The 24388-nt window shown below is 45.3% G+C and overlaps 2 protein-coding genes across 40 annotated transcripts in view; one reads left to right on the forward strand and one right to left on the reverse strand.

Moving 5' to 3' along the window:
• LOC139349318 (ankyrin-3-like) overlaps positions 1–24388 on the reverse strand; it is a 130121-nt gene that overhangs the window by 76356 nt on the left and 29377 nt on the right. For 15 of the 39 annotated variants that reach the window (XM_070989976.1, XM_070989988.1, XM_070989987.1 and 12 more), the window contains exon 1: positions 15898–16092. The exons of 4 other annotated variants lie outside the window; for them this stretch is intronic. In XM_070989976.1, coding sequence (XP_070846077.1) covers positions 15898–16011 — 114 coding nt within the window. In that variant the 5' untranslated portion in view covers positions 16012–16092. Of the gene's footprint in view, positions 1–15897; positions 16297–24388 lie in introns of those variants that run through there. 20 more of the 39 variants (XM_070989998.1, XM_070989990.1, XM_070990016.1 and 17 more) reach the window with 5 other exon arrangements.
• LOC139349676 (microfibril-associated glycoprotein 4-like) lies at positions 598–3563 on the forward strand. Its single transcript, XM_070990631.1, has 5 exons — positions 598–646; positions 2076–2273; positions 2812–2908; positions 3048–3215; positions 3313–3563. The coding sequence occupies exons 1-5, from the start codon at positions 641–643 to the stop codon at positions 3561–3563; spliced, it is 720 nt and encodes a 239-aa protein (XP_070846732.1). The 5' UTR covers positions 598–640.

The raw sequence follows: 24388 nt of genomic DNA on the forward strand, positions 1-24388 counted from the left end.
GGAGACAGATTAGCAGGATCTGGATGGTTCCTCAAGGATTAAAGAGGCAGACAGCATCCGCTAAGTTGGTGCTGTCGAAGGCCAGTGAGTCAGTTCGTCTGAAAATCGTCTCGCTGGTTAAAACAATCCAAAGGTAGCCAGAAACACTGTCGTACAGTCAAACTGGAGCTAATCAGGTGATCAAGTAACCAGAATCAAGCGTTGGACGACTCATCATCGACTCTCCGAGCGCACAAACCAACAAGTGCTCCAAATTACACCTAAAAACCTCGTTCGCAGCTTCCCTTCAGACCGACGCGTGGCAGCCGTTTCAGATCGGACGTCATGTGATGAATGAAACTCACTGACAGTGGTGGGACTTTCCATGAACAGAGGTCATTTTAAAATGACATAACAAACAAAGAGGACTGTTTAGGAACACTACATTAATGGCTTCGGTTTATTTGATGCGCTAACACTGACTGTAACACGGACAGAAAATCAACACTGTGTTACTTATTGTTGAGGGAAAATACTGAGTGTCGCAACGGGCAGAGGTGCGCTAACATTAAAGGACCTGCTCACGTCAGAAAAACCTTTGCTTTCTTTTCAGGAGAACCACGCTGCCTCTTCTTTGCAAACCACTCGAGCTGCTGACAGAATGACGGTACGTAATGAAACAACAGCGACCTGACAGCGTTTGTGTGTTTGTGTGAGAGTACGACGGTAGAATAACTCACATCTCATAAAATACATTTCACTGACGAAACTTTACTCGTTTTAAGATGTAAAACCTTGTTTAAAAACTGCAAATGCAACTACTTCAACACCACAGATCACTTATAAAAACACTATATGAGTATTGTTCTGCATGACGATGACTGCAGGTACATTTAGTTTAAATTGAGTTTCTTAGTGTGGAAATTGTTTATTATTGAGAAAATAGCTGTAATAAGAACTAAAGTCTGAAATAGTCGATTAATTGACTAACTGGATTCAGCTTCTCAGAGGTGATGATTTGCTGTTTTTCGTCTTTTTATGTCATTTAAATTGAATTATTTTTGGCTTTGGGCGTTTGATAAAATAAAACAGTTTGTTTAAAGACGTGATCTTGGTTTCAGGGAACGTGTGTTGGACATTTTCACTATTTTTGGACAGTTTATAGACAAAATAAAAAACTGAATAATTGACAATGAAAACAATTATTAAAATAGCTGCACACATTATTGTTGTGTGGTCGTTGCTCCCTGTGCTGCAGTGATCAGTGATATTTGCTTTGTACCTTCATGACTTCTTCTTTAGCTTTTTATTGGACGTTAAATTTAGCTTGTGACTGTCGACCATAAACAGATAAGTTGCTTTGCTCTCTCACCAGCTTCTTAAAAAAGGCGTCCACTGGTTAGCTGTTAGCTTCAGTCAGAGCTACCTTCTTCTTCCCAGTTTGCCTGACAGCAGTAAACAGACTTCAATGTGTAAAATCTGCACAACTCCCCATTTAAAACTACTCAGATAGCTTCAGAATGGATTTAAAGACTCATCAAACTGCATCCCTGCCGCGTCCTTCTTCGAAAGGACAAAGTGGTAAAATAATCCTTTCATCATAGTACGAGTGCAGATCTGAGTCTTCTGGCTGGACACGATCACTCGTTGCCAGAAAGTCTAAAAATAGGTCAAGGACAGACCTCTTCATCGCCACCTGATAGCCAAGTATGAACCCTGGACTATCAAATACAGCGGTAGCAGAGCCTGACTCACGGCTGCAGCAGATTACAGGGTCAATCCAGACAGTCCTGTTAAAGTCTCCCTGAGCCTGATGCTGCATCCCGACCTGATCACTGAACGTCTGTCAGTGCTGCTCGTAGAACATGATGCATAAAGATACACTCAGTATAACACTAATGCATTCATGAAAGGAGCTGCAGAACAACCTTCCAGTGAGAACGCTTAAATGCCATTTACAGCAGACTAACACGGGCTCACCTGCTCTTCATACGAAAACGTATTAAGATAAAGCCGCCAGTGAAATAATGGAGGGTGTTGTAAACACATTTTTCTTATTTTTGGCACGTATATCTTGTTTTGTCTCTGTGCTACAGCTCAGACTTGTGCTAGCGGTGCTGCTGCCTGTCGCAGCTCGTCCGTCTCCTCTGCCCACAGACTGCAGTGACGTCTACAGAGCCGGATCAGGCCTGGACGGAGTGTACACCATCTACCCAGCCGGCCCCACCTCTCCTGTGCAGGTTTACTGTGACATGAGCAAGGACAGCATCGACAATTCTGAGGAAAAGTGGACGGTGAGGACGGAAGAACGAGACGCTCTTCATCCAAACCTCATCCACAAAGACCAGAGTCCACTTTGATCTGGACAAAGAGGATTTAGCAAACATCTGTTTACAACAACATTTAGTCAACATGGAGCAACGTTAGCATTTATTTGGTGTCATGTTTGCGGCTTTAAACCAAATATTCGCTCTCCTTTTTTCTCTGTTTTGGTCTCCACCATGTGACCCTTTAGCCGCTAAATGCTCCATTATGTTCACCAGCTAGTCACTAACTTTGTGTTTGTGTGTCTGCCGCTTGGTGCCGTGCAGGAAGTGTATGAGGAGATTATGAGAAGCTAATGAGAGCAGCAGGAAAACCAAAACAATGAGCTGAAGGACACTAAAACAGAGCTGAGGGATCTGTCTTTTTCACTATGAGCGACACCTCTAATTTTACACATTTAATCTGTCATCAATATAATAATATGAATTAGTGAAGCTTTAATTTGCCTTTGCTGGACGGTTTCCTTTGTGTTTCACTGTGTTTGTTGAACTTCTATCTAAAAACCAGGTGATTCAGAGAAGACAGGACGGGACAGTCAACTTCTTCATGAAGTGGGATCACTACAAAACTGGATTCGGCAGCGCTGCTGGAGAGTACTGGCTGGGTACGGTCCATCCTCATGCACGTACAGTGTACATCACAAACACATTTTCTAAATCATTTCCCTGATGAAATAATCACTTGAGCAAAAGGAAATCTGAAATCTCTGGTTTCTTTCAGTCACTTCATTGTTTATCCTTCAGGCCTGGAGACGATGCACCTGATGACACAGGCCAAGAGCTACGAGCTGAGGGTGGACATGGAAGACTTCGAGGGCCAGAAGGTCTTTGCCCAGTATTCTTCTTTCGCCGTTGGTCCGGAGGCGGAGGGATACAAGCTGAGCCTGGGCAGTTTCACCAGGGGAGCAGCAGGTGGGTTGTTTCTTCAGGTGGCTCCCCCATTCAGCAAATTATGACTCTGACTATCTTAACACAAAGTTATTCACCACTTTCTGTGTTTTTCCACCAGGAGACTCGTTAAGTCTTCACAACGGACAGAAATTCACCACCACTGACCGAGATCAAGACACTCACGGTTCGAACTGCGCCATGCTGGCCTATGGAGCTTTCTGGTATGCGGCGTGCTTCGGGGCTAACCCCAACGGGATCTACACCTGGGGGCCGTCGCCCCGTGCAGCCGGTGTGCAGTGGAATACTTTCAAAGGGCTCGAGTACTCACTAAAAACCATGGTGATGAAGATCAGACCGGTTGCTTCATAAAACGTTCAGCTTCGTCTAACATGCATCACCACCAGCAGACGTGCAAATAGACGAGTTTTTCTTTGTATTTAGTCATTCAGGGTAGAAACATTTAAGAACGAGACTGCTGATATTCTGTATTTTTTTGGAGACCCCAGCCAGCAACAAATCGATCTGACCACTATCTTCTTCTCTTCTGTGATCTTTTAGGTCAATTTCTGTCCAAAAACTGTCAAAAACACATCAGTGAGCCACATATTTGCACTGGGTTACATGGCCACTGTAGTTTATGTTGACTCAGTCCCACAGACAGCACATCCGCTGCTGAAAATAGTCCCAAACAAATGCACTATTTCGTCCCGTTCACACACACACACACACACACACACACACACACACACACACACACACACACACACACACACACACACACACACACACACACACACACACACACACAGACACACCAGTTTAATGATCTGTCTTTGGCGTTTTATGACATCTGTGAGGGGAGAGGGGGAGGAGAAAGAGAGTGGTTGCCATGGTAACCAAGGCTCCTAAATTTGCAGCACTGCACTGGGCTCATCGACTGTTGAGCCCATCATCGCTGACGTTTGGATTCACCTGTACAGTACGAACGGGATGGGACTGTCAGCACGGCGACCTCTGGGCCCCCAGGTCACAGATGTTAACTGCCAGTGAGGGTGACAAAGGTATTTTCATAATAGATGGATCTGCCGATCATTTTTGGGATTAATCGATCAATTGTTCAGACGGTGAAGTGTTGACTTTGCCTGAAACCTTAAGATTTTACATTTACTGTCATATATGTCAAAGAAAAACAGCTGGACCAGAGAATATTTGACATTTTTGCTTGAAAAATGACCAAAACAATAAATCACTTGTCAAAATAGCTGCTGGTTAATTACCTGGTCAAAAAAAAAAAAAAAGGTCTCAACTCTACAGCCAATAATCTACGTGTGTGTGGTGGACAAAACAAAAGCAGACTGCAGTGCTGGTGAGTGTACACACACACACACACACACACACACACACACACACACACAAAGCCCTGAGCTCGCCTCGTTACTGGTCATTAATTTCCAGGTCCTATGTCAGTCCCTAGTGGTCAGTCAGTGGTACTGCACCAGCTGCAGCAGCAGAGAGAAGCAGTGTGACGGATGTCCTTAAACATAAACAATAAGAACCAGCTGCCCCAGTTTGTGGTAAACAGAAGTGACAAAAGTACACAAAAGACATATTTTTATACAGCATCAATGCCGTGATCAATACAGCACCAAGAACTGGTCACACAGCGGGAGTGTGTGTTATGAAATCAACAGAGAATGGGCAGCCTGTGTGTGTGTGAGACTGTGTGTTGAGTGCTGCAATCTGATTGGCCGCTTGGCTACTGCAGTCTCAGTACTCTCTCAGCACTTGAGGAGGATGAAAACACAGCGTGTGAACTCTTCAGCTCCTCTGCTCCGTCCTCACTTCCGCGTTTTGCTGCAGTCGAATGTGAGAGACTCAGAATCTGCGCCGCGTCGCAGTTTGGACGTATTTTTAGCCTCTTTTAAAGAAGCTGAAACTCCAGACATCAGACACACGTGCCGTGCGTCAGGAAGCCCTCCCTTCAACTGTCTCTCATTGTCAGCTGTAGGCTCTGTCCCTCATTAGGGCTCCTCGCAATTGGCTGGCAGGTCTGCCCCGCTCTCTCCTCATTGGACGGCAGCAGGTGACGTCGCTCTGCTGCTGGATTATAGTCACTGTGCTGATGTCAGGCTGTGTGTCCGTGTGTGTGGCGACTGTTAAGGTAGACACAGAGGAAAGGGAATAAGACAGGAAGACCTAAAGACAGACCTGGAGCTCAGTTTGACTGTAAGACCATGAGGTCCAAACAGGAGTGAGGAAGACGGAGGGCGTCAGAGACTGAAGCACTGCTTGGTTGATCTCTTCTGACAGAGACAGAGCCCCGCTCATGAATATATTAACATCTGGCCGAGACCTGCAGCACACACACAGCGCAGCAGCATGAGCAGCGAGTGTGCGGTGAATGTGAACAAGCAAACGGCCCCCTGTTTACAACACATGTGCAACATCTGCTTCGCCTCATTACACAGAGGAAGTGAGACAAAGAGACAAACGAGCAGAAACAAGCCGGGCCGACGCTGGATTTCTAAGGCGACGGCGATTTTTGAGAGGTTAAGAAGAGTCACGCCAGCAGCTCTGAACAGCTTCTACATCATTACTAATTGAATGTTTTGGCGTTTGATGATGTCACCTGGGGGTTATGGGAACATGTAGATGAACATTTTCTCACGTTTCTTAGACTGAAAGTTTCATTAATTCCTAAAAACGTCATTTATTATTCTTTTTGTGTGAAGCTTTGATTTTGAATGATGGTGAGATGAAACTGCACATTTCAGCTGTTACATAATGTTGTTACTCTAATGATTTTGCAGCTCTAGCACCTGTGTCACACACTAAATGTTCGTTTTTCTCTTGATGGCCAGAAACACATTAAGCAGGCGGACAAGGAAATGATGAAATCCACAGTAAACGGAGAGAACGGGAGGCTGTTAGCGCTGCAGCTCACAGTCCAAAGGCTATTAAGGAATTGCTCCGAAAATCAATAGAGCACTTTCGATGTATGTACTACATCAGCATGGCTATTTCCCCTCTGCTGACTCTTAGGCCTCACGGCCACGACCAGCCGACACCAGGCTGCGGTTGCCATTTTCAGATCCTACGTTCTGTATTCGTACTTCTCCTCTCAGCTGTGGGTAACTCATACAGAGACATAAAGTGGCTTCACTGAGTTACAGAAGCCAGCGGATCATCTCGGTATTGGACGGCTCTTTGCAGGCTGTTGTGATGGAGCTGAAGCAATCGCAGAAGTAAGTGATGAGAGGGTGGATAGTTCACTGCCAGCTAAAGAGAAAGAAACATGGATGCATGGGAGGGGGCGCAGGGAGTCGAGTCAAATGGGGACAGCGTTTCCAGCTCACACCAAACGCTCCACGATTCCTCAGTGATCTCAGTTGGTGCAAACCTCTGCACAGCGTTAGTGGGCCAGGACATAAATAAACCGAGAAACCCTTAAAGCCTCTCGACAAAAAGCAGGAATGCAGCATGGGTTCACCAGTCATACAGCAGCCCACTGCAGTCCTGCACAGCCAACTGGATGAGTACTGCGAAAGTCACACAGAATACACGCTCAGTACACCCTGCGCTTATTCAGGCTGAGACTCGTCCCAGCATGCACTGGGGAAAAGGCAGAGAATCACCCAAAAAACAGTTTTCTTTACAAAAGACACATCTGTAAAACCAACCGGTCCAACAATCCTGCTGGTGAAGCTCTCACTGAAACGACTGGGTTGCCATCTTGGAATCCAGTTTTCGTACGTCCACGTCCTGGACTGGTTTTAGTCTTTGTTAGGTCATACAGTATGCAAGTATTTGGTGCGTGAAACAAACACAGATTTATAGCTGAACTAACAGTTTCTTTTGTGCGTGGACTGTTTTCACATTGAGATGATGATCAAAGGCGTTAAAACATGAATGAAATACAAGACTTGACATCTAAAGCCGGGCACATGCTGCACAGATTCGGCCTGATTATATTTATTTTTTTGGTCTTTTTAGCCTTTATGATAGAGAGAGCTGAAGGTGCGATAGGTCAGGGAGCAGAGAGAGGGGATGACACGCAGAGAATGAGCCGCAGGCGGGAGTCGAACCTGCAGCCACTGCAGAGGACTGGCAGCCTCAGTGCATGGGGTGCACACCCTGCCAGCTGAGCTATAGGGACGCCCCAGTTCGACCTGAGTTTAGCCAGAATTTGTTGCCCCTAACTAACTCTATAACCAGGCAGAATTTTATGCCTGGTTACTGCGTCTGTGTCGCATTTTGAGCTGATCCACAGTGTGATTTCCCTCATGAAAGCACTTGATAACATCACTGGAGCGGTGTTTTACATGCTGGGACTGAAGCTGTGGTCCTGACTGAGACCACCGTGACGCAGGACTGAACGGTGCTGCAGAGCAGACACCATGCTCTCGGCATCTTCTCACTTTCTGTTCATAGTAGAACTGCATTTTGATGCCGCCTCTCTTCGTTTCAAGCCAACACTGTTGAGGCTGCGATCGTGTAGCGTGCTTACACCACGTCTGTCCATTGATCTGCACGGTGAGCATTAAAGTCGGGCTTTCTGGCTGTGAAAGCATGCAGTGTGAGTTAAAAGAGCGTACGAGCTTAATGAAAACGTCTGTCCAGCTGACGATGTTACAGGAGTTCAGTCGGGCAGTCGGCTGGACTGAGCCTCAGTCACACACACACATTTAAGATGATCCAAGCCTCTGTCTGTCTGTCTGTCTGTCTGTCTGTCTGTCTGTCTGTCTGTCTGTCTGTCTGTCTGTCTGTCTGTCTGTCTGTCTGTCTGTCTGTCTGTCTGTCTGTCTGTCTGTCTGTCTGTCTGTCTGATCCAGGCCGGGCTCCTGCCTGCTGCTCACCTTCAAAATGTCCGCTCCACGCTGAGAGCACAGCAGTGGAAACGACTCGTTTTTTCCCTCTCTCACAAACAAACACACATCCAGTGTGTGTCGTGACTCTGAGCTGGACCCGAGCCACGCATCAACACCGCAGGGAGGACACGCCGGTGTGTTGCTCCCAGCCGTAGATTCATCCACACCAGAGCTGCAACTAACCATCATTTTCACTGCGATTAATCCCTTATTGATTAATCAATTGGTATATAAAACGTCAGAGCGTTTCGCAAAGCTCAAGATGACGTCCTCACACACACTCACAGACAGACACACACACAATGGCTTATTAAAGGTTAGGCTATTATGAGCAAATACTACAACTTCCTAACTCACTGTCAATGAGCATTAATTAGGAGGTGACTGAGGTAAAACTCTGGTTACTTAATGTATTAGTTGTACAATGCGGTCATGCAGAATGAGGCCTGAATAAGTGCTTTATAATGACTAATTAAGAGCCAATATGCTACTAATAAGGAACTCCTTAATGGTGAGTCGATTAGTTTAAAGTGCTACCTTAATTTCAGTTGCAGTTATCAGAAAGCGTGCGAGTCGAGCGACAACGTACGACAGCGACGTGAACACACCAGGCGTCTCATTTCTGTCAGATTAATTCAATATACTGTGATTCCTCTGTGCTGAACACTAATCTGCCTGTAGAAAAGGCAAAAAACAAAACCAGCGCTGTGAAGTGAGGATGTGCTGATATGCCAGTGTGTGTGTGTGTGTGTGTGTGTGTAAATGAATGGACTGTCCCAGTTCTTAGCGTCAATCTTCCAGTTTAGAGAAGAGAACAGCGCTGCAGGGAAGCAGAGGAAGGAGGATAAAAGGCCTAACTAACAACACCCTCGTCTTCGCTCCCCCCTCTGCCCACTCTCCCGTTTCCTCCTCTTTTCCTCCCGCAAGTCAGCTCTTCATCAATCGCTCTCCTCCATCTAACTCCTCATCTCTCTGCATGCGCTCTCTAATTCCCCTTCATTTTAATTTGATTTCACCCTCCTCTCGCTCTCTATCTCTTTCTCGCAGTATGTTGGGGATGTGTTCCCTCTCCCCCACATCCACCCCACAACCCCTCCTTGTCGACCCCATCCACCAATCGCGACGCTCGTCGGGCTCTGCACCAATCCTCTGGCCCGGCAACCCCCTCGACAGCTACGGTGGAGATTGCAGCCTGGTGCTGTGAGGGTGGCATACAACAGGCTACCTTTACAGACTCCAATCCAACACCTCCTCCTGATCTCCACAGTCTCTCTCCTCTTCATCCCTGTGCTTCCCTTTCAGATTTCATCTTGGCTCTGTCCTCTGCCTCCCCTCCACTCCAGCTGTTCCTCCTCTGCTCTGTAATGGAGTCATTCTATAATTCATAACGCTCTCTGCTCAGTTAGACTACCCGTTTCTGACTTTATCGTCTTCGCTGAGTGCTGTCAGAGGCTCAGTCTCGGCATCTGGTCTTCCAGCTTGAGGACGTGTTCGGCTCTTTCCTTCCTTTTTAACGCTACGAATGACTCTGCATTCTTCTGATGACGGAAATAAGTCGTGTTCTTCGGCTTGTCACCGTGTGATGAGTAAGAAAAACCATCAACATTAATCTGCAACAAAGGAGGGAGCGAAGGCGAGGGAAGAGTCGAGGAAGATCAAGTTTCATGTTGACGAGTCCCCGATGACAGCGTTTTACAGATCTTTGAATGAGTCAACTCTCATGTTTTCTTTTATCTGTTAGGACGTTTCCCTCGCTGTCAAACAAAAAGACAATTAACAGTTACTACTAAACAGCGTCTTCACATTAACCTGGAATGTGAAACCAGAGAAAATATCACCCAAAAGAGCATTTCAGCATCTTTTAGCTCATTGTTTTGGTTTCCGAGTCACATTACTGTCGCTCTCATTAGATTCGTTTCCAGGCACCAGGCATCTGTTTCCAGCAATGAAACTCTGATAAAGTTAGCAGTTAGTGAACATAGTGGAGCATTTAGCAGCTGAAGAGGTGGTGGAGACCAAAGACAGAGCGAAAAGGAGAGTCGTTAATGATGTTCATTAATATATTCGCCATATCTTATAACTTATTATGTTTAAAAGTTTACAATAAAACATAAAAATATTCATTTATAAGGGTTTGTATTGTGTTTATATTGTGTTTAATCTCCATTTGACTGCCTTCAGGGGACACAATGATTGATTAATTGAATTGGACTGACGTAGAGGACATGAGGACTGCAAGACTGAATAAAGCAGAAACAGTAAAGAGCTGTAACCAATTATCATTTCCATTATCAATTAATCTGCCAATTATTTTCTCGAGCGTGTCTTCAACAAAACCATCCAAAAACCAAAATATATTCAGTTTACAATGATGAAGGAAAGCAGGAAGTTATTAACAGATGATCAAAATTCTAATCGTTTCAGCTCAACACCTCAAATGTAAAAAATGTAACTAAAACAAATTTGCTTTAAACTTTTTAACGACGATAAAGACACAAAATGATTCTTTTTGGAACAAATGAACGATGCTAGGACACGTTCACGCAACATTATTGTTTCTCAAAGGTGTCTGAACAGTTGCAAAAGGAAACAAATTTCCCATTAAAAAAACCCTAATCTTCAGAGTAATTACATTTTTTCCTGCAAACAGATACATTTTCTGTCTTAAAACCTTCGTGCAATCTTCTGCATACATACTGATGAAACTGTATATTCAAACACAAAGGACGGAAGAAAATGAAAATGTAAGGATTGAATATTTATATGTGCAGCAGGTCCAGAGGAGGGAACAAAGAGATAAAGACACGCTGGCTGCAGAGCAGGAAGAGTGAGGAGGCTTCAAATATGAATCTTGGCTTAAATAAGTGTCAGGGGATTAATGTGGTACAATGCCTGGTCACAAGGGACCTGTGTGTGTGTGTGTGTGTGTGTGTGTGTGTGTGTGTGTGTGTGTGTGTGTGTGTGTGTGTGTGTGTGTCGTACACTGCTTCCTCCCCCCAGTCCCAGAGACAGAAGTGTGGCAGAACAATACAGCCCTCTGCCAGCTGACAGAGATGCAGGGAGGGAGGCTGAAAGGGAGAGCGGTGGAGGGAGGGAGAGGGGGAGTGGCGGAGGGAGAGGAGGCTGCAGATGAACAAAAAAAAAGAAAGAAAGAAGCCAGAATCGAGTCCTTCCCAAAAATAAACCTCAGAAGAAGCAGTGTTTCTAACCCCCCCTCGCTAATTCTCATCTAATCCATCCCTGCATATGATCTGTGGATGCCCCCCCCCAGTGCAAAAGCTAAACCTGCACGTCGTCTCTTCAAATGAATCTGATATCCAGTTTAACAGCGACTTCCCTTTTTCATCTGGTGCTGTGAGGCTGCACAGTGATGAGCTAAATGCTAACATCAGCTCCGAATGGGAACGCTAACATGCTGATCTTTAGCTGGTATGCTAACATCAGCTAATTAGCACTGAAGACAAAGTGCAGCAGAGGCTGATGGGAGCGTCATTTGTTCATAAAGCCATAAAATAAAGTAGAAACAAACTAAAATGTTGACCTGATGATGGCGCTAGAATCGTTACAGTTCACATTTCATCATCGTTATTTCAAGCTAAACGAAAAAGTGAGAGGACGGCCAGAGTAATCAGGATACATCGTCTGGAGACCATGGATGTCTTGTTCAGAGTTTGATGGCGGTCCATCCAATAACTGTGGAGATATTTCAGTCTGGAGGTGGACCAGCTGGCAGGATCAACATACTGTCACTGCCGTCCCCAGAGCCAAGTCTTTACCGGCTCACCTTCTTTAATTGTCATTTTGAGCGCTTTGATATTAAATTGCGCATAAATAAACTCAACGATTAATCAGGATATAAGCTGCTCTTTAAACGTCTTTATGTCTGAGTCTGTGTGTGTTATTTAAGACAAAGGACAAAGCGGAGGTGAGATGAAGCCGCCACCGACTGCTTCAGAGTCTGGAGTCACGCCATCAATAAAAGCACCAGATCCAAAGTGATAAAGGAAAAAACCTGATGCCAACAATTCTGTTTTCACTCCACCTCTCTGCCTTAAAGCTCCGTCGGTTGCACACGCTGATTTTGTCCCGTTGCCAACCAGAAAGAAATATTACCTTCTTCTACCGCCTTGGAAGGTCAGCCCACAGATGGCGTTTCACACAAATATCAATATTGGTGTTACACTTTTCAAAATGAATGATGCTTCAAACACACGGTGGCTCAACATGCACAGCATTAACTACTGTGATATGTAGGTTGAGCTTTGCTGAGACAAACAGCGTATCAGTCAGGCAAAAACCAGCCGGCCAACCAGCCTGTGGTGTCCGTCAGTTTACCAGCAAGCCAAACAGACCGAAGTGCTGCAAGCGAATCAACGCGTTCATGCATCGCAGCTTGAAAGCACAGCATGGCTAGCAGCTAATAGCTTTAATGGCAGCCTCACTGCGAATTGGTCTCAGAGGTGCTCGTAATGCACGGCTTTTGTTTTCTTCCTGTAAGAACCATAAACGCACCGCACGGTGCACAGCGTGGGCCGGCGGACGCGCGGGCCTGCATTACTAAATCAATTCAAAATGAAAGGTACAAGAGACAGGAGTGATATTTCATGCAGTGCTGCCTGTCAAACATAATGAAGCCGGGGTGTGACTCAGTTCAGACAGGTGATGAGCTTCAGAAATCTCCCCTAAAACCACAAACTGTTGTTCTTACATTTCCATTTGTGTTTAATTTTAAGCTAGCCGAGTCCTCCTGCTTCCAGTCTTCATGCTAAGCTAAGCTAATCGGCTCCATCTCCATACTTAACATCTTCTCATCTAGGTTCAAAAATGCCTTCCATCTCTACAGCTGACTATAATTCACATGCTGTATCTTAATTTTTTATCCATATAAAGTGCTAATTTGTGATTTTAGTCGAAATCGGACTAAAGCCGGCGCTAACCAGCATGTTCAAATGTAGAAACGCTGATTATGGGAGACAAAAAAATACATAAATAAAGGCTTGTAGCAAGCTAACCTCCCTATCCGCCATTTCTGAATCTGATGCAGCAACACGTTTCAAACACGTTGGGACGGTAAACAGGCTCACTGGTGACAGGTGATAGCAAATATGTATATTTCCCAAACTGTTGCGAGAGTAAGAGAAAGAAAAGGTGTAAAAGAGAAAGGGAGAGACACTGACATCTAGTGTGGATTAGTGTCTGTTCAGTCCACATTGACTGAGAGGGAGACAAAAAAAAACCTGCCAGGCACAGGGACGGGAGGTGGGCTGAGGTAAGGTGAGGCGAGGGAAAGAAAAGACGGTAATTGAGGTGATGTGATCCGAGGAGGAGGAGGAGGGGTTTTTTTTTTTTTGCCCACTGGTGCCAAGAATTGGCTGAGGCCAGACGGTGCTATAGATCTACCTTGAGTGAGGATAGCTGATACCCTGAATACGACAGCACGCTACAAACACAGAGAAAGTGCCAATGTCACCATTACTCCAGCAACACGTTAGCCTCACCTGTTGCCTTCGTAGGGAAACCACCGACCAGTCATCACACAGACTCAAATTTCAGTTTGTGCCGTCAAGGTCAAACCTCCATCTTTGATCGTGCTGTTCTGATTCCTCAATGTCAAGATCCAAACGGAGGTCTGCCCCGAGTCCCGGTCAGCGTCTGATGAAAGCTCGTCACTACGCCGGAGATCGATCGCACATCCAGCGTGGTGAAGAGGATCAATGGCTCCTCATGGCTTCAAATTGAAACCGGTGTCAAAATTTAGGTGTAATGTAATTCGCAATACTGGTGGAAACCATGTTAGATACACAAATGGGATTTATCACGAATGTATTATTGTTTTCTTGTCTGGAAAATATCGATATTCTGTGTATCACTAAGCCACAAAAGCTAAAAATAATTCACCGTCATCAGTTGTCGCTCAGTAAAGGCTGAGAGGTTTAGGCTACATTTACATTTAGTAGAGAAACGACGCGATTGCCTGACAATCATCACATTTTGACATTTTTTTCAGTGTCGCCGTCATCCTGCGATAGTCGTCCTTCACGTCTATGCTGCAAGCAGGACCTGCTGACGGCTTATTCGGCATACTTTCAATGACAACAGTTTGCTTTAGTAGAGTGCGACTTGGCAGTGTTGCCAGGTTGGTTCAAAAACCTCATTATGAGCCAGGAAAGAATATGAAAAACATCCGCAATTTTCTGCCCACAAAATTGGGCAGAAAATTGCCCAATTTGGCAACACCTCTAAGGCGTGAAAGGTTTCTGTGGATAGAAATGCATTATTATTAATATTAAACCAACATAATCCAGCAAAAAAGAGTCACCTGAAGGTAAATCTTAATTATCGCTTAAATGACTGACGCTCTTCTGTTTCCTCAGAGGAAAATCTACCATTGTGAGGTCTTCAAAGACCGCCATCCAAGAGCATCCGTCTGTTTTGGCGTTTGTCTCTGCAGCGAAACGACAAGCTCGCAACAACCCCGACTTCCTGCGACCACAGGAAGTCACCTCTCTATCCATTTTGACCTTGATGCTAATGGGGTCACTCGTATTGACTCATGTGACAGGTGGCTAACCCCGGACTAATGAAGGCCTCAGGCTAGTCAGCATGTGCACACACACACACACACACACACACACACACACACACACACACACACACACACACACACACACACACACACACACACACACACACACACGCGCACGCCCAAATGTCAGCATGCACACACTCAGGCAAACACAAATGATTTTAAGTGCCCAGCCAATCACAGTCAGCCAAATAAACACACACACGCAGGTCAGCAGAGTCATCCAAACACATCAACGTCCACTTCAGCTGAAATGTTTTGGCAAACGCTGCCACTGAGGTGAAGACCATTATTGATTTCAAGTCAGGCCTATTGATCATTTTATGGATGTCTGCGAGCGTCCGAGATCAAGTCTTAACTTCGTCCTTGCACAATGACGCATGTACACACACACACACGCACACACGCATGCAGAACAACAGCCCACACCTAACCGCAGGGTGTGACTGCCGACGCTTCGGGCTCCGGCAGCGATTCTTCGCCTGAATTTACAAAACGCATCGAAACGTTGAATCACACACTTTAGTTTCAGCAGAGGGGGGTGAAACAGGGGAGGTGGGATGTTCAGCGCGACGGCACCGAGAAAATGTTCCACACAAGAAAGTTAACATGGAAACTGAGCGGGGTGGTTGAGGACAGGCGCCACGCACGCACACACACACACGCACACGCACACACGCAGAAAGCAGCGCTCCATCAAAGAGGAGCATGTGAACAAATGAGTTTTAATCAGGGAACAAAGTGAGGGAGATTTCTCTGATATGAAGGTACGTTTTGCTGATGTTAGAAATCTTTTTGGAGACTTATCACAGCGGTGGGTCAAACATTTCATTCTCGCTCACGCACACACACAACATATTAATAGCAACGGCGCTGCCTAAAATACCAATCTGTCCTCTATAGCTGATTCCTGTTATCTTTCCCTCCGTGCTCTCGGCCCATCCATCTTTCTCTTTTTCACCCTCCCACCCCCCTCAGTATCCCCAATGGGACCACCCCTCTTATCGCGCTGGGTGTGTGTGTGAGTGTGTGTGTGTGTGTGTGTGTGTGTGTGTGCATGCATGTGTGTGTGTGAGGAGGCTGCATCATGACAAAAGGAAGCCCCTAGACTCCCCCAGACCGACACGTCTCAAGCCTTTCTCTCTCCCCCGTGTCAGCTCCACGCTCCCATTACTTTCCCTCTTTTCTCTTTCGGCTGTTTTTTCTTTTCATTTTCCTCCTCCTCCTCCTCCTCCTCCTCTTTCTCTACCTTTTTCTTCACTTCGCGGGAACGCTTCCTCGCCTTCTTCTTCTCCTTCTCATCCTCCGCTGCGTTGAGGTTCTCATCAGCCTTTTTCTTCAGCTGCGAGGCGGCATGCGCCATGCTGCTCCGGTTCAATTAATCCTCACAGGTGGGAACGGGAGAAGGAGGGATGAATGGAGAGATGCTAAAGAGTCTCCTCTTTAGCCTTTTCCTCTTTGCTCCTATTATCTCTCCTTGGTCTCCTCACAGGTGTGTTGTCTATGAAGGATCTCCCTCGCTTCGTTTTCGAGACTTCCTCCTCTCTTTTGTTCTTTATCTCCCTCAGCGGCTATCAGCACTGTGCAGATGCAAAGGTCCAGTCTGGGGCAGGACGGAGGCAGCTCATACTCCTCCGTTTCACCTCCTCCAGCTGCTTCCACAGCTCAGTGCTCAAAGTGCAAAACAAGCGCCAATTACAGCAAATACAAAAACCGTTTAATTATATGGTCCAGGTGAAAATGTCCTCCTGATTAAGAATCATGTATAAAAACAGCTCAATTACAGGTTTGTTAGAGCTCCAGGGTTGGAGGTCCAAGAAGGGGCTCAAGCTCCAGCCACTAGCCCAGCAGAGTGCTCTGTCTTCTGGGTAAATAAACTGGTCCTGCTGACTGCTTGACTGGTTCCCAGAGCCTGCTGCCTGCACCTGAGCTCCGAGCCATCTTCTATGTACACACACACGCTCAGCCCGAGACGTCTCGCCGGGACATATGAACAGGATGGAAATGACAGTGGAAAGGAGGCTGAGATAGGAGGAGGATGACGGGGGAGGAGGAGGGAGGGGTGAGGAAGGAGGGGGCAGAGAGAGGTAGAGAGAGCAGCTGGGACAGCAGAAAAAAGGAGGGAGCAGGGACGGATGAATACCTCTGCTCAGGACCAGCTGGTTACGGCTGAGAGATAAAGACAGAGACAGGGAGGGGGACACGTCACACAGGGTGCATACAGTACACACACGCTGGGCGTCCAGCAGAGTGCAGCGTGCAGCCATGATGCTCCGCTTATGAAACTTGGTGAATCTCTTTCTGAGCTAAATTTACTTCCTTCAGGGTTTTCAGTGTGAAAAAATGTCTGAATCACTTGAACTTAAAGTGAGACAACAGAAAACAACAAACATGCAAATGTTCAGCCGACCAATCAGCGTAAAGTCCACCAGTCTTTAACTGGTCATGAGCCCAGACACGCCCAAAAAAGGTATATTTATATTTTTAAAAACAAAAATCTAACATTGATTTGTTTTTCGTTGGCAGGGAGGTCTCAGTCTCAGTATCTCCACAAACAATGGCTGGACGGCCATAAAATGACAGTTATTGTCCCCAGAGGACGTATCCTAAAAGTGATCCTCTCACTTTTCCTCTGGCGCCACCATGAGGCCAACAACAACTAATAGCTGCTGGCTGCACCGCCATGAAGTCTGGTACACACAGTCATGGTCCCCTCAGGCTGAACTGTGACCAAACACCTGCAAAACGAACTACACTCCCATCAGCCTTTGCTATATTTTCTGTTCGCTGCTCATTTGCTAATGCTAGCATGCTAACACGCTATACTCAGATGGTGATTACGGCAAACCTACCTGCTAAACATCAGTGTTGTGCTAGCATGTTAGCATGCTGATGCTAGCATTTAGCTCCAAGCACCACAGTGCCTTAGTGTTAGCATGGCTGTAGACTCTATAGATTTCTTTATTGTCACTTTTCTGGTGGAAAACCTGAAAAGGAAAATCCATGGTGCTGTTACAGTGCCACAGGGGGAGGCCAGCGTTTTAAATGGATTGAAATCAGCATCACTTTAAGTGAGCAACCGCCCGTTAATGGCGACGGTGAGGGCGCCAGCTCACTGAAGAGAACAATTACAGGAAGTCACTGAGATAACGAGTCTCACCTTCCTCTTAAAGTCTGGCCAAAAGGCAAAATCCTGCATTAAAGGATAGATGCATGAGGCCAGGTACACTGTATACTATGTTGATTCAAAATAATGATTTGCAAAAACCACAAACATCTTCATGAGTTTTAGAAATAAATGAGAAAGTTGCATGCACGCTGCTGTGCACTGATGGATCAATTATTAAGATCCTAATGTATTATTCATGATAAATCCAGAAACTCACATATGGGAGAATCATACCTTAAGGGGATGCCATTGTGATATATGTGCAATTAGCTGCTTTCAAGGAAGTTGTTCTAATCAGCTTTAAATTAATGAGCAAAAAATCCAGGTTGCTGCCTGTGGTGACAAGAAGGGTTTAATCCTACGCTCGACCACAACAAAGCCAGATGAACTAATACCACGCAACAATTTAAAATTTCAACATGTTCTCAGAGGATCTGAGCGTTTTCCTCAATGTTTCACGAGAACGTGATTCACAGCTGTTTGCAGAGATTGATGCACCTCTGCAGGTCTTGTGACCCATTTCTGTGTTTCCAGTGTGTCTGTGTGATGAGTGCTGGTATGAGCTCATGTCGGTAGACTGCAGCCTTTGAATATTAACAACACGGGTGAGGGGATGGGATCGTAGGCCGTGACAGGGACATGTGACAGCAGAGCAGGCTTGCTATTGGCCGTCTGGGATGTGAGACGGCTGTAATTGGCTACCTGGAGAGAGAGATCCCACCCTCAAAATGAGATTAACAAAGAGGAGAGGAGAACAGAGGAGACAACTTGCATTTATTTCACTTCTAATGATGTTTCTTAAGCTTCAGTTTGCACACAAAAGCAGGTTAAAGGGCTGGAGGTGAGAGGACCTAATGACACTGTATTTACTGCAGAATGCGTGAGGATGTGGCAGATGTGGTGCTGTCACATGCTGGTTGGTGTTTTGTATGTTTTACTAATGTAACCTTAAAGCGTAACAGCCAAGCTGCTCTACAGCTCGTGCCCCAGATATTTCCCTCTGGGGACGAGCCAATGAGCGAATGAACACTTGGACCTGACCTGACTGGCATTAAGTGCAGCATCCAGTGTAAACAACACTCTCTATTTAATTGTATGCGTGTGTATAACTCCTGTAAATAAGATGTGATTGATGTAGCATCGAGTATCGTTACTGTGCAGCAGCTTGTGTTTAGACACGTTTTAGTGACGTGGCTCTGCGTTGGTCCACACTGAAACGTCTCCACAGCTTCTGGGTGGATTGACTTGAAATTTAGTGTAAAAATTCATGTTCCCCTTACAGTGAATCCCTCTGACTTTGATAATGCTAATCATCAAATGTTAGCATGCTAACACGTCATCACACCTGGAAGCAGCATGTTAGCATTTCATTACAGCTGTTAGCGATTAGCTCAAAGCACAGCTCAGAGGACCCTCACAGAGGTGCTAGCATGGCTGTAGACTCTTAGTTGTGTTGAATTAAAAAGGGCTTTGTCAAGAAACTTGTTTCATAGTGGTATGAAAACTTCTCGTATCTGCACTAGCTTTAAATATAACCAACTGGTTGCACATCTATAAAAATCCACCAGTTTATTGCAACAAACAGCCTTAAAAACAGAAGATATTTAGAAGAAGCAGAAAGCCCACCTTACATCTGAGGCTAATCACAAACTAAACTCCAGTTAAGGCACTGTAGTAAGTCATCAGTCAGAGAGCGACTTCAGATTTATTGGACTAATCCTCCATTATCTCCATCTGTAAGAGGAGCTTATGAATTGGACGTGCTGGCCCTTAAAGGCCTTCTGTCTGTGCTGAAGCTGGGATTAACAGCAGGTGATTTCTCCGTACATGGATCAGAAATTTAAAACGAGCCAGACAAAAGATGATGATGTCTAAAGGTGTAAGAGTTTGTCTTGCTGTCTCTGGTGGCGTCTCTGCAGCGACATGACTCTTCTCTCACTTTCACATCTTACTTAACTCCCAGCCGGTGTTCGTGCTCGGAGAGGAAACGGCACGCTCAGGAGGAACGTCAGGCTCGAGATGTGGGTCAGCAGCAGAGATGCCAGTCAGGTGCATTATTTCCTCCTTTGCTCGTTCATCATCTGCCTCTTTTTCCATCTCTGCCGTGCTTCCTTTTATCAGTCTTTCTGTCGCTCTGCTGCTGATCTAACCGCCGCTAATGCTAACCACCGCCTGCAGCAAACTGCTCAGCGCACACAACCATGAAACTGCAGTTAATCAAGTCATGGATAAGTGTGTGTTCGTGCCCCCAGAGGGTAGAAATAATATTGCTCTCCGGAAGGATGAACACAGCGAGCCCTCGAGGGGTAATCCGAGGATTGAGGCTCATTTCATGAGTGAAAACATGAATATCACAACACAAGGTGAGCTGTTCACCTGCAACCACAATTAAAACCAAAGTCCTTTGGGATTTGCCTGAATTAGAGCTATTCTGATGAGCAATTTTTAATATTTTTGTGATTCATCGTTCATACACTGCCGACGGATGAAGGCTTTAAACACACACACATCTCATATACAGGTATGAATCCAAATGTGGGCAGTTAGTTGTGTTTGTTTGAGCCTAATGGATCAGGGACGGCAGTAAAAGCCCAACGATGGGAGGGGAAGAGAGGAGGCAGAGAGGGTGAAAGAGGACGAGTGAGAGTGTGTGTGTGTGTGTGTGTGTGTGTGTGTGTGTGTGTGTGTGTGTGTGTGTGTGTGTGTGTGTGTGTGCGTGCCAGTTTCCCAGGAAATAACTTGAAGGAAGTTTATCTTCCTCCGAGGAAATCTGATGAGAGGTGAAAGAGAGGGTAGTGATATTAAAACAATAAGTAATACTGGTTATTATAATGTTCAAAAACAAAGAATTCACATAAAAACCTGCTGCTCCACTAAGAGACCGACGATATTTCAGAGAAAAACCGCCCTCACACACACAAATACTGATATTTAGTTACGATTCCTGTGGTGTTTAGCTCCCTCTAGTGGCAAACTCGGACTTCACAGTTTATAGAGTATTTGTTAAATCTCTCAGGAGTTCACAAACCCTGTGAATAATTTATTTATACAAGACTGGGAAGATGAGTGTAAAGCAATTTTAGCCACTGGAGTTACAGCCCTAATAAATGCTCTTGAAAGTATTGTGAAAATGTGAAATTAACACACAGTGACGTGAGCTGAGATCAGAGCAACACAAGCAAACACTGAGATGAAAACAGTTCAGAGGGGGTGTTAAGTGTGTGTTGCTTCCAGACTGTGATGGTTTGTCTGTGAAACTTTACATAAACCCTCCGCTGATACAGTTATAGGTGCAGTTATATGCTGCAGTTCCTTTACTGTCCACTTGGGGGCAGCATCGCGCCAACAGAAAAGAGAATCACAGGTGTTTGGAGGCAAGTTGACGCCTTTTTAACTCATGTAAAAAGACATGGTTTTGGTCATGGATTTCATGAAGTGATAATACAGACTGAACCAACGGTACTTGAGTAAATGATGTTTTTCAGGAAATTTGGTGTCTTCTTCCACACCAGCCTGCTGTCAGTCAGGCTACTTTTCTCCAACCGGCTGCACCAATCGGACTGAAAAAAGACATTTTCACGCACCACCAGCGCTCCCTCATTACTGATGTACCATGAATACATTTAAAGTGCATTGGATGCCAAGTTTAATTTGACATGTGCTGCAGTTCATTAGGCTTCATTAGAATATTGAGTTCAGACCGACTGTATATCAATAAAGTCTGCACAGCACTCCAGTTAGCGTCGTCCAGCTGGACTGAAGCCCAGCTGACAAGAACACAACGTGAGCAAACAGTGGAGCTCAGCCTACAGCTTTTTGTCCTTTTTTTGTTCTTACATCTTACTCTTCTTCACATCTGTTTTCTTCAATGTGAACTTGACATTGTGGGTTTTAAAGCCATGAACATGCAGCTTTCTGTAATCATTTTCCTAGACTTCAATATCATAGAAGTATTTTGCATGCAGTATCTATTTTTTCTATTATTAAGCACAGAAAGTCATTCCTGAAATGTGTTTCCACCTGCACAGAGCACCAGGTGGGTGAGGATTACAACATGGGGACATCAGCATTGTGTAATGTGATGTTCCATTAAAGTGTACCTCGTGGAATTACTGCACTCTGGTTTCCTGCACTTTTGGGGGCTCGTGGTGTAGCCCTATGTGGTGCCCTTAATCCAAATGGAGTTAAAAACATCTCCATCTTCTTTTTCAAATTTCACTAATTTACCCTCCATTATGTCGCACCACAATATCCTGAATCAATAGGAAAGTACATTAAATTAGATGCAATTAAGATCCACATCTCACCACGTGAGCAGAGTTTCTTCACTCCCTTTAAGAAAAGCAGGATTTTAAGAGTCTCTATGAGTCTCATTTGCTTTTGTGGCTGATACTGAGCTCTGTTTGTCCCTTATCTTGTCAAAACACCAGTGAACCTGCTGACTGTTGAGCCTTACCACTCAGAGCAGGACACACGGATGTCCGGGTGCGTCGGTCAAGTCTTACACTTCATCTCACTGGCAGGTGAGTGGCAGGTACTCCTTGTATTTCTACATCATGATGTGAGGGCAAAGATGGCCCTGCAACTGATACACTAATCAACAAAAACAAACATTTAGGCCAATCTAAAGGCATTATAAGGCAGTGAGACGCTTCTGCTCTGCAGCCTTCAAACCCTAAATTACTGTAAAACTGTGTGACATTTCATGAAGGAAAACACGGCTGGAAACGAGCCCTTCGCTGAAAACGACGTCTGAAACGACGTGAGAGAGAGTCCATCGAGGGCGGTTTCTCAAACAAAGCCAGACACTGATTTTGATACTTGGGAATAATAAAAATTAGATAAAACAATGATGTCAGGACCCTTTATTTGAAGTATGTTGGGGGCTTTTTAAGCCTTTCGTTGATAGCATCCAGAAACCAGAATGTATTCAATGCACTTTAGCTTCTTTCAGCTCGTTGTTTTAGCTTCATGGCCCACAAATTTACTGTCAACTTGTTTCCAACAGCAGCAAAAAGCTCTGATAAACCTGTTGTACTGTGTCTGCTCAGCACCCAACAGCACAGATACACAAGAGGTCAACACAGTGGAGCTTCAGCTGTTGGTGGAGACCAAACCAGAGCTAAAAGGAGGAAGAATACTTGACAGATGTGTGAACGGGCAACAGTCTGTAACAAGTTTGCCATAAAAACCTTCATAAGGAGATCAAATTTGAGTTTACGGCTTCCTCTGCTGCCCCCAAGTGGCCAAAAAATTACTCTTAACATACACCTACATTGGTTTTTGTTTGTTTTTAAACAAACACATTGAACACATGAACAGGAAAGTCAGAAAGAAGGAAAATAAAAGTTTCGTGTTTATGTATCAATACGCAATTATCAGATTTTTAACTCTCAAATATCAGTATCGGACTCAAACTCTGCTGAGGATTGTCAGGTCTCATAAACATAGAAATAAGCGGTTCAGGCCTGGAGGTGACGCTTTGCTGTCACGTCTAAGAAGAGCTCTCATTGTTCAGACATAACATGGCCTCGCTCTCCCCTGGCTGTCTCTCTGCTCTGTCTGATGCAGTCACACACTTCATTTCTCCGGCTCTCAACACCGACAAAGCGCAATCCCGACATCCAACGCGGTAAAACCAGATCAGGATACACGTAAGTGCATAATGCGGCACTCATATGTGCCTGCAGTCTGCCGGCCTGCAGTATCGGTCGGGCAGATCAGATCACATTAGGACGGGAGGGAGTTTGGGTGTGGCTCGCCCATAAAAAAGATAAACGTCCATTAGGAACATGGTTGAGTTCATGTGGGCGGACGGATGTAACGGCAGCCATAATGCACGCAGCCTCCCTGGGTCCTCCATTAGTACCGCAGCCGACCGCTTCTCAAATGTCAAGCAGAACCGAATAATCACATTTGAACCAGAAAGTCCTGCTTCTCCAAAGACCTTTAGCCAAAAGCCTTCGTACTGACCTGAGACGCAATGATGGAGGCGGCGGCGCGGGTTACGTCACGTGGCGAGAAGTGATGTGCGGTCTCATAAACTCATCGGATACGAGCAGAGTGCTTATTGTTAGTGATCATTCATACATAATAAAAATGGCTCCTTGCTGCAGAAGCTGCCAGTAAAAATGATTTTCATTATTGATGAACGTGCTGATTATTTTCTCGATAGATCAAGTATTGAAAACAGTCTGAAAGCTGATCAGATTTATCATCTCGTGCTCTTTGATCAGACAGTTGCTTGTTTAAATTAAAATCTGAGGCCACGAAAACGTGTTCATGTTTCTTTAAATAAGGTACAAACAGGTATCGTTCTTGGACTCTGTACAGGTGTCGAATGGGCACAAGGATCAATCAACTTATGCGGCGCTAATTGAAACACCGAGGTCCTGCTAATTGTTTCTAATTGGCCTCAGATCTCATCAGGACCAATCGAGGAGCTCCGCTCAGTGGCGAGTAAGGTGCTGGTGAAGATTAGTGTGTTATCACCACATTTCACTGTAACACACACACACACATGCCCTCGTCTGTCGTTTGTCCTGAGAGCAGAGGGTTCATGGGACACGAA

This window comes from Chaetodon trifascialis, chromosome 21, assembly GCF_039877785.1.
Source record: "Chaetodon trifascialis isolate fChaTrf1 chromosome 21, fChaTrf1.hap1, whole genome shotgun sequence".
In the NCBI taxonomy this organism is placed as follows: Eukaryota; Metazoa; Chordata; class Actinopteri; order Chaetodontiformes; family Chaetodontidae; genus Chaetodon; species Chaetodon trifascialis.

What these genes read in the sequence shown, in the direction of transcription:
- LOC139349676 (XM_070990631.1), top strand. An exon ending in TGCTGGAGAGTACTGGCTGG is followed by an intron (nt 2,909 to 3,047) that starts GTACGGTCCATC and finishes TTTATCCTTCAG; the next exon opens with GCCTGGAGACGATGCACCTG. An exon ending in TTTCACCAGGGGAGCAGCAG is followed by an intron (nt 3,216 to 3,312) that starts GTGGGTTGTTTC and finishes TTTTTCCACCAG; the next exon opens with GAGACTCGTTAAGTCTTCAC.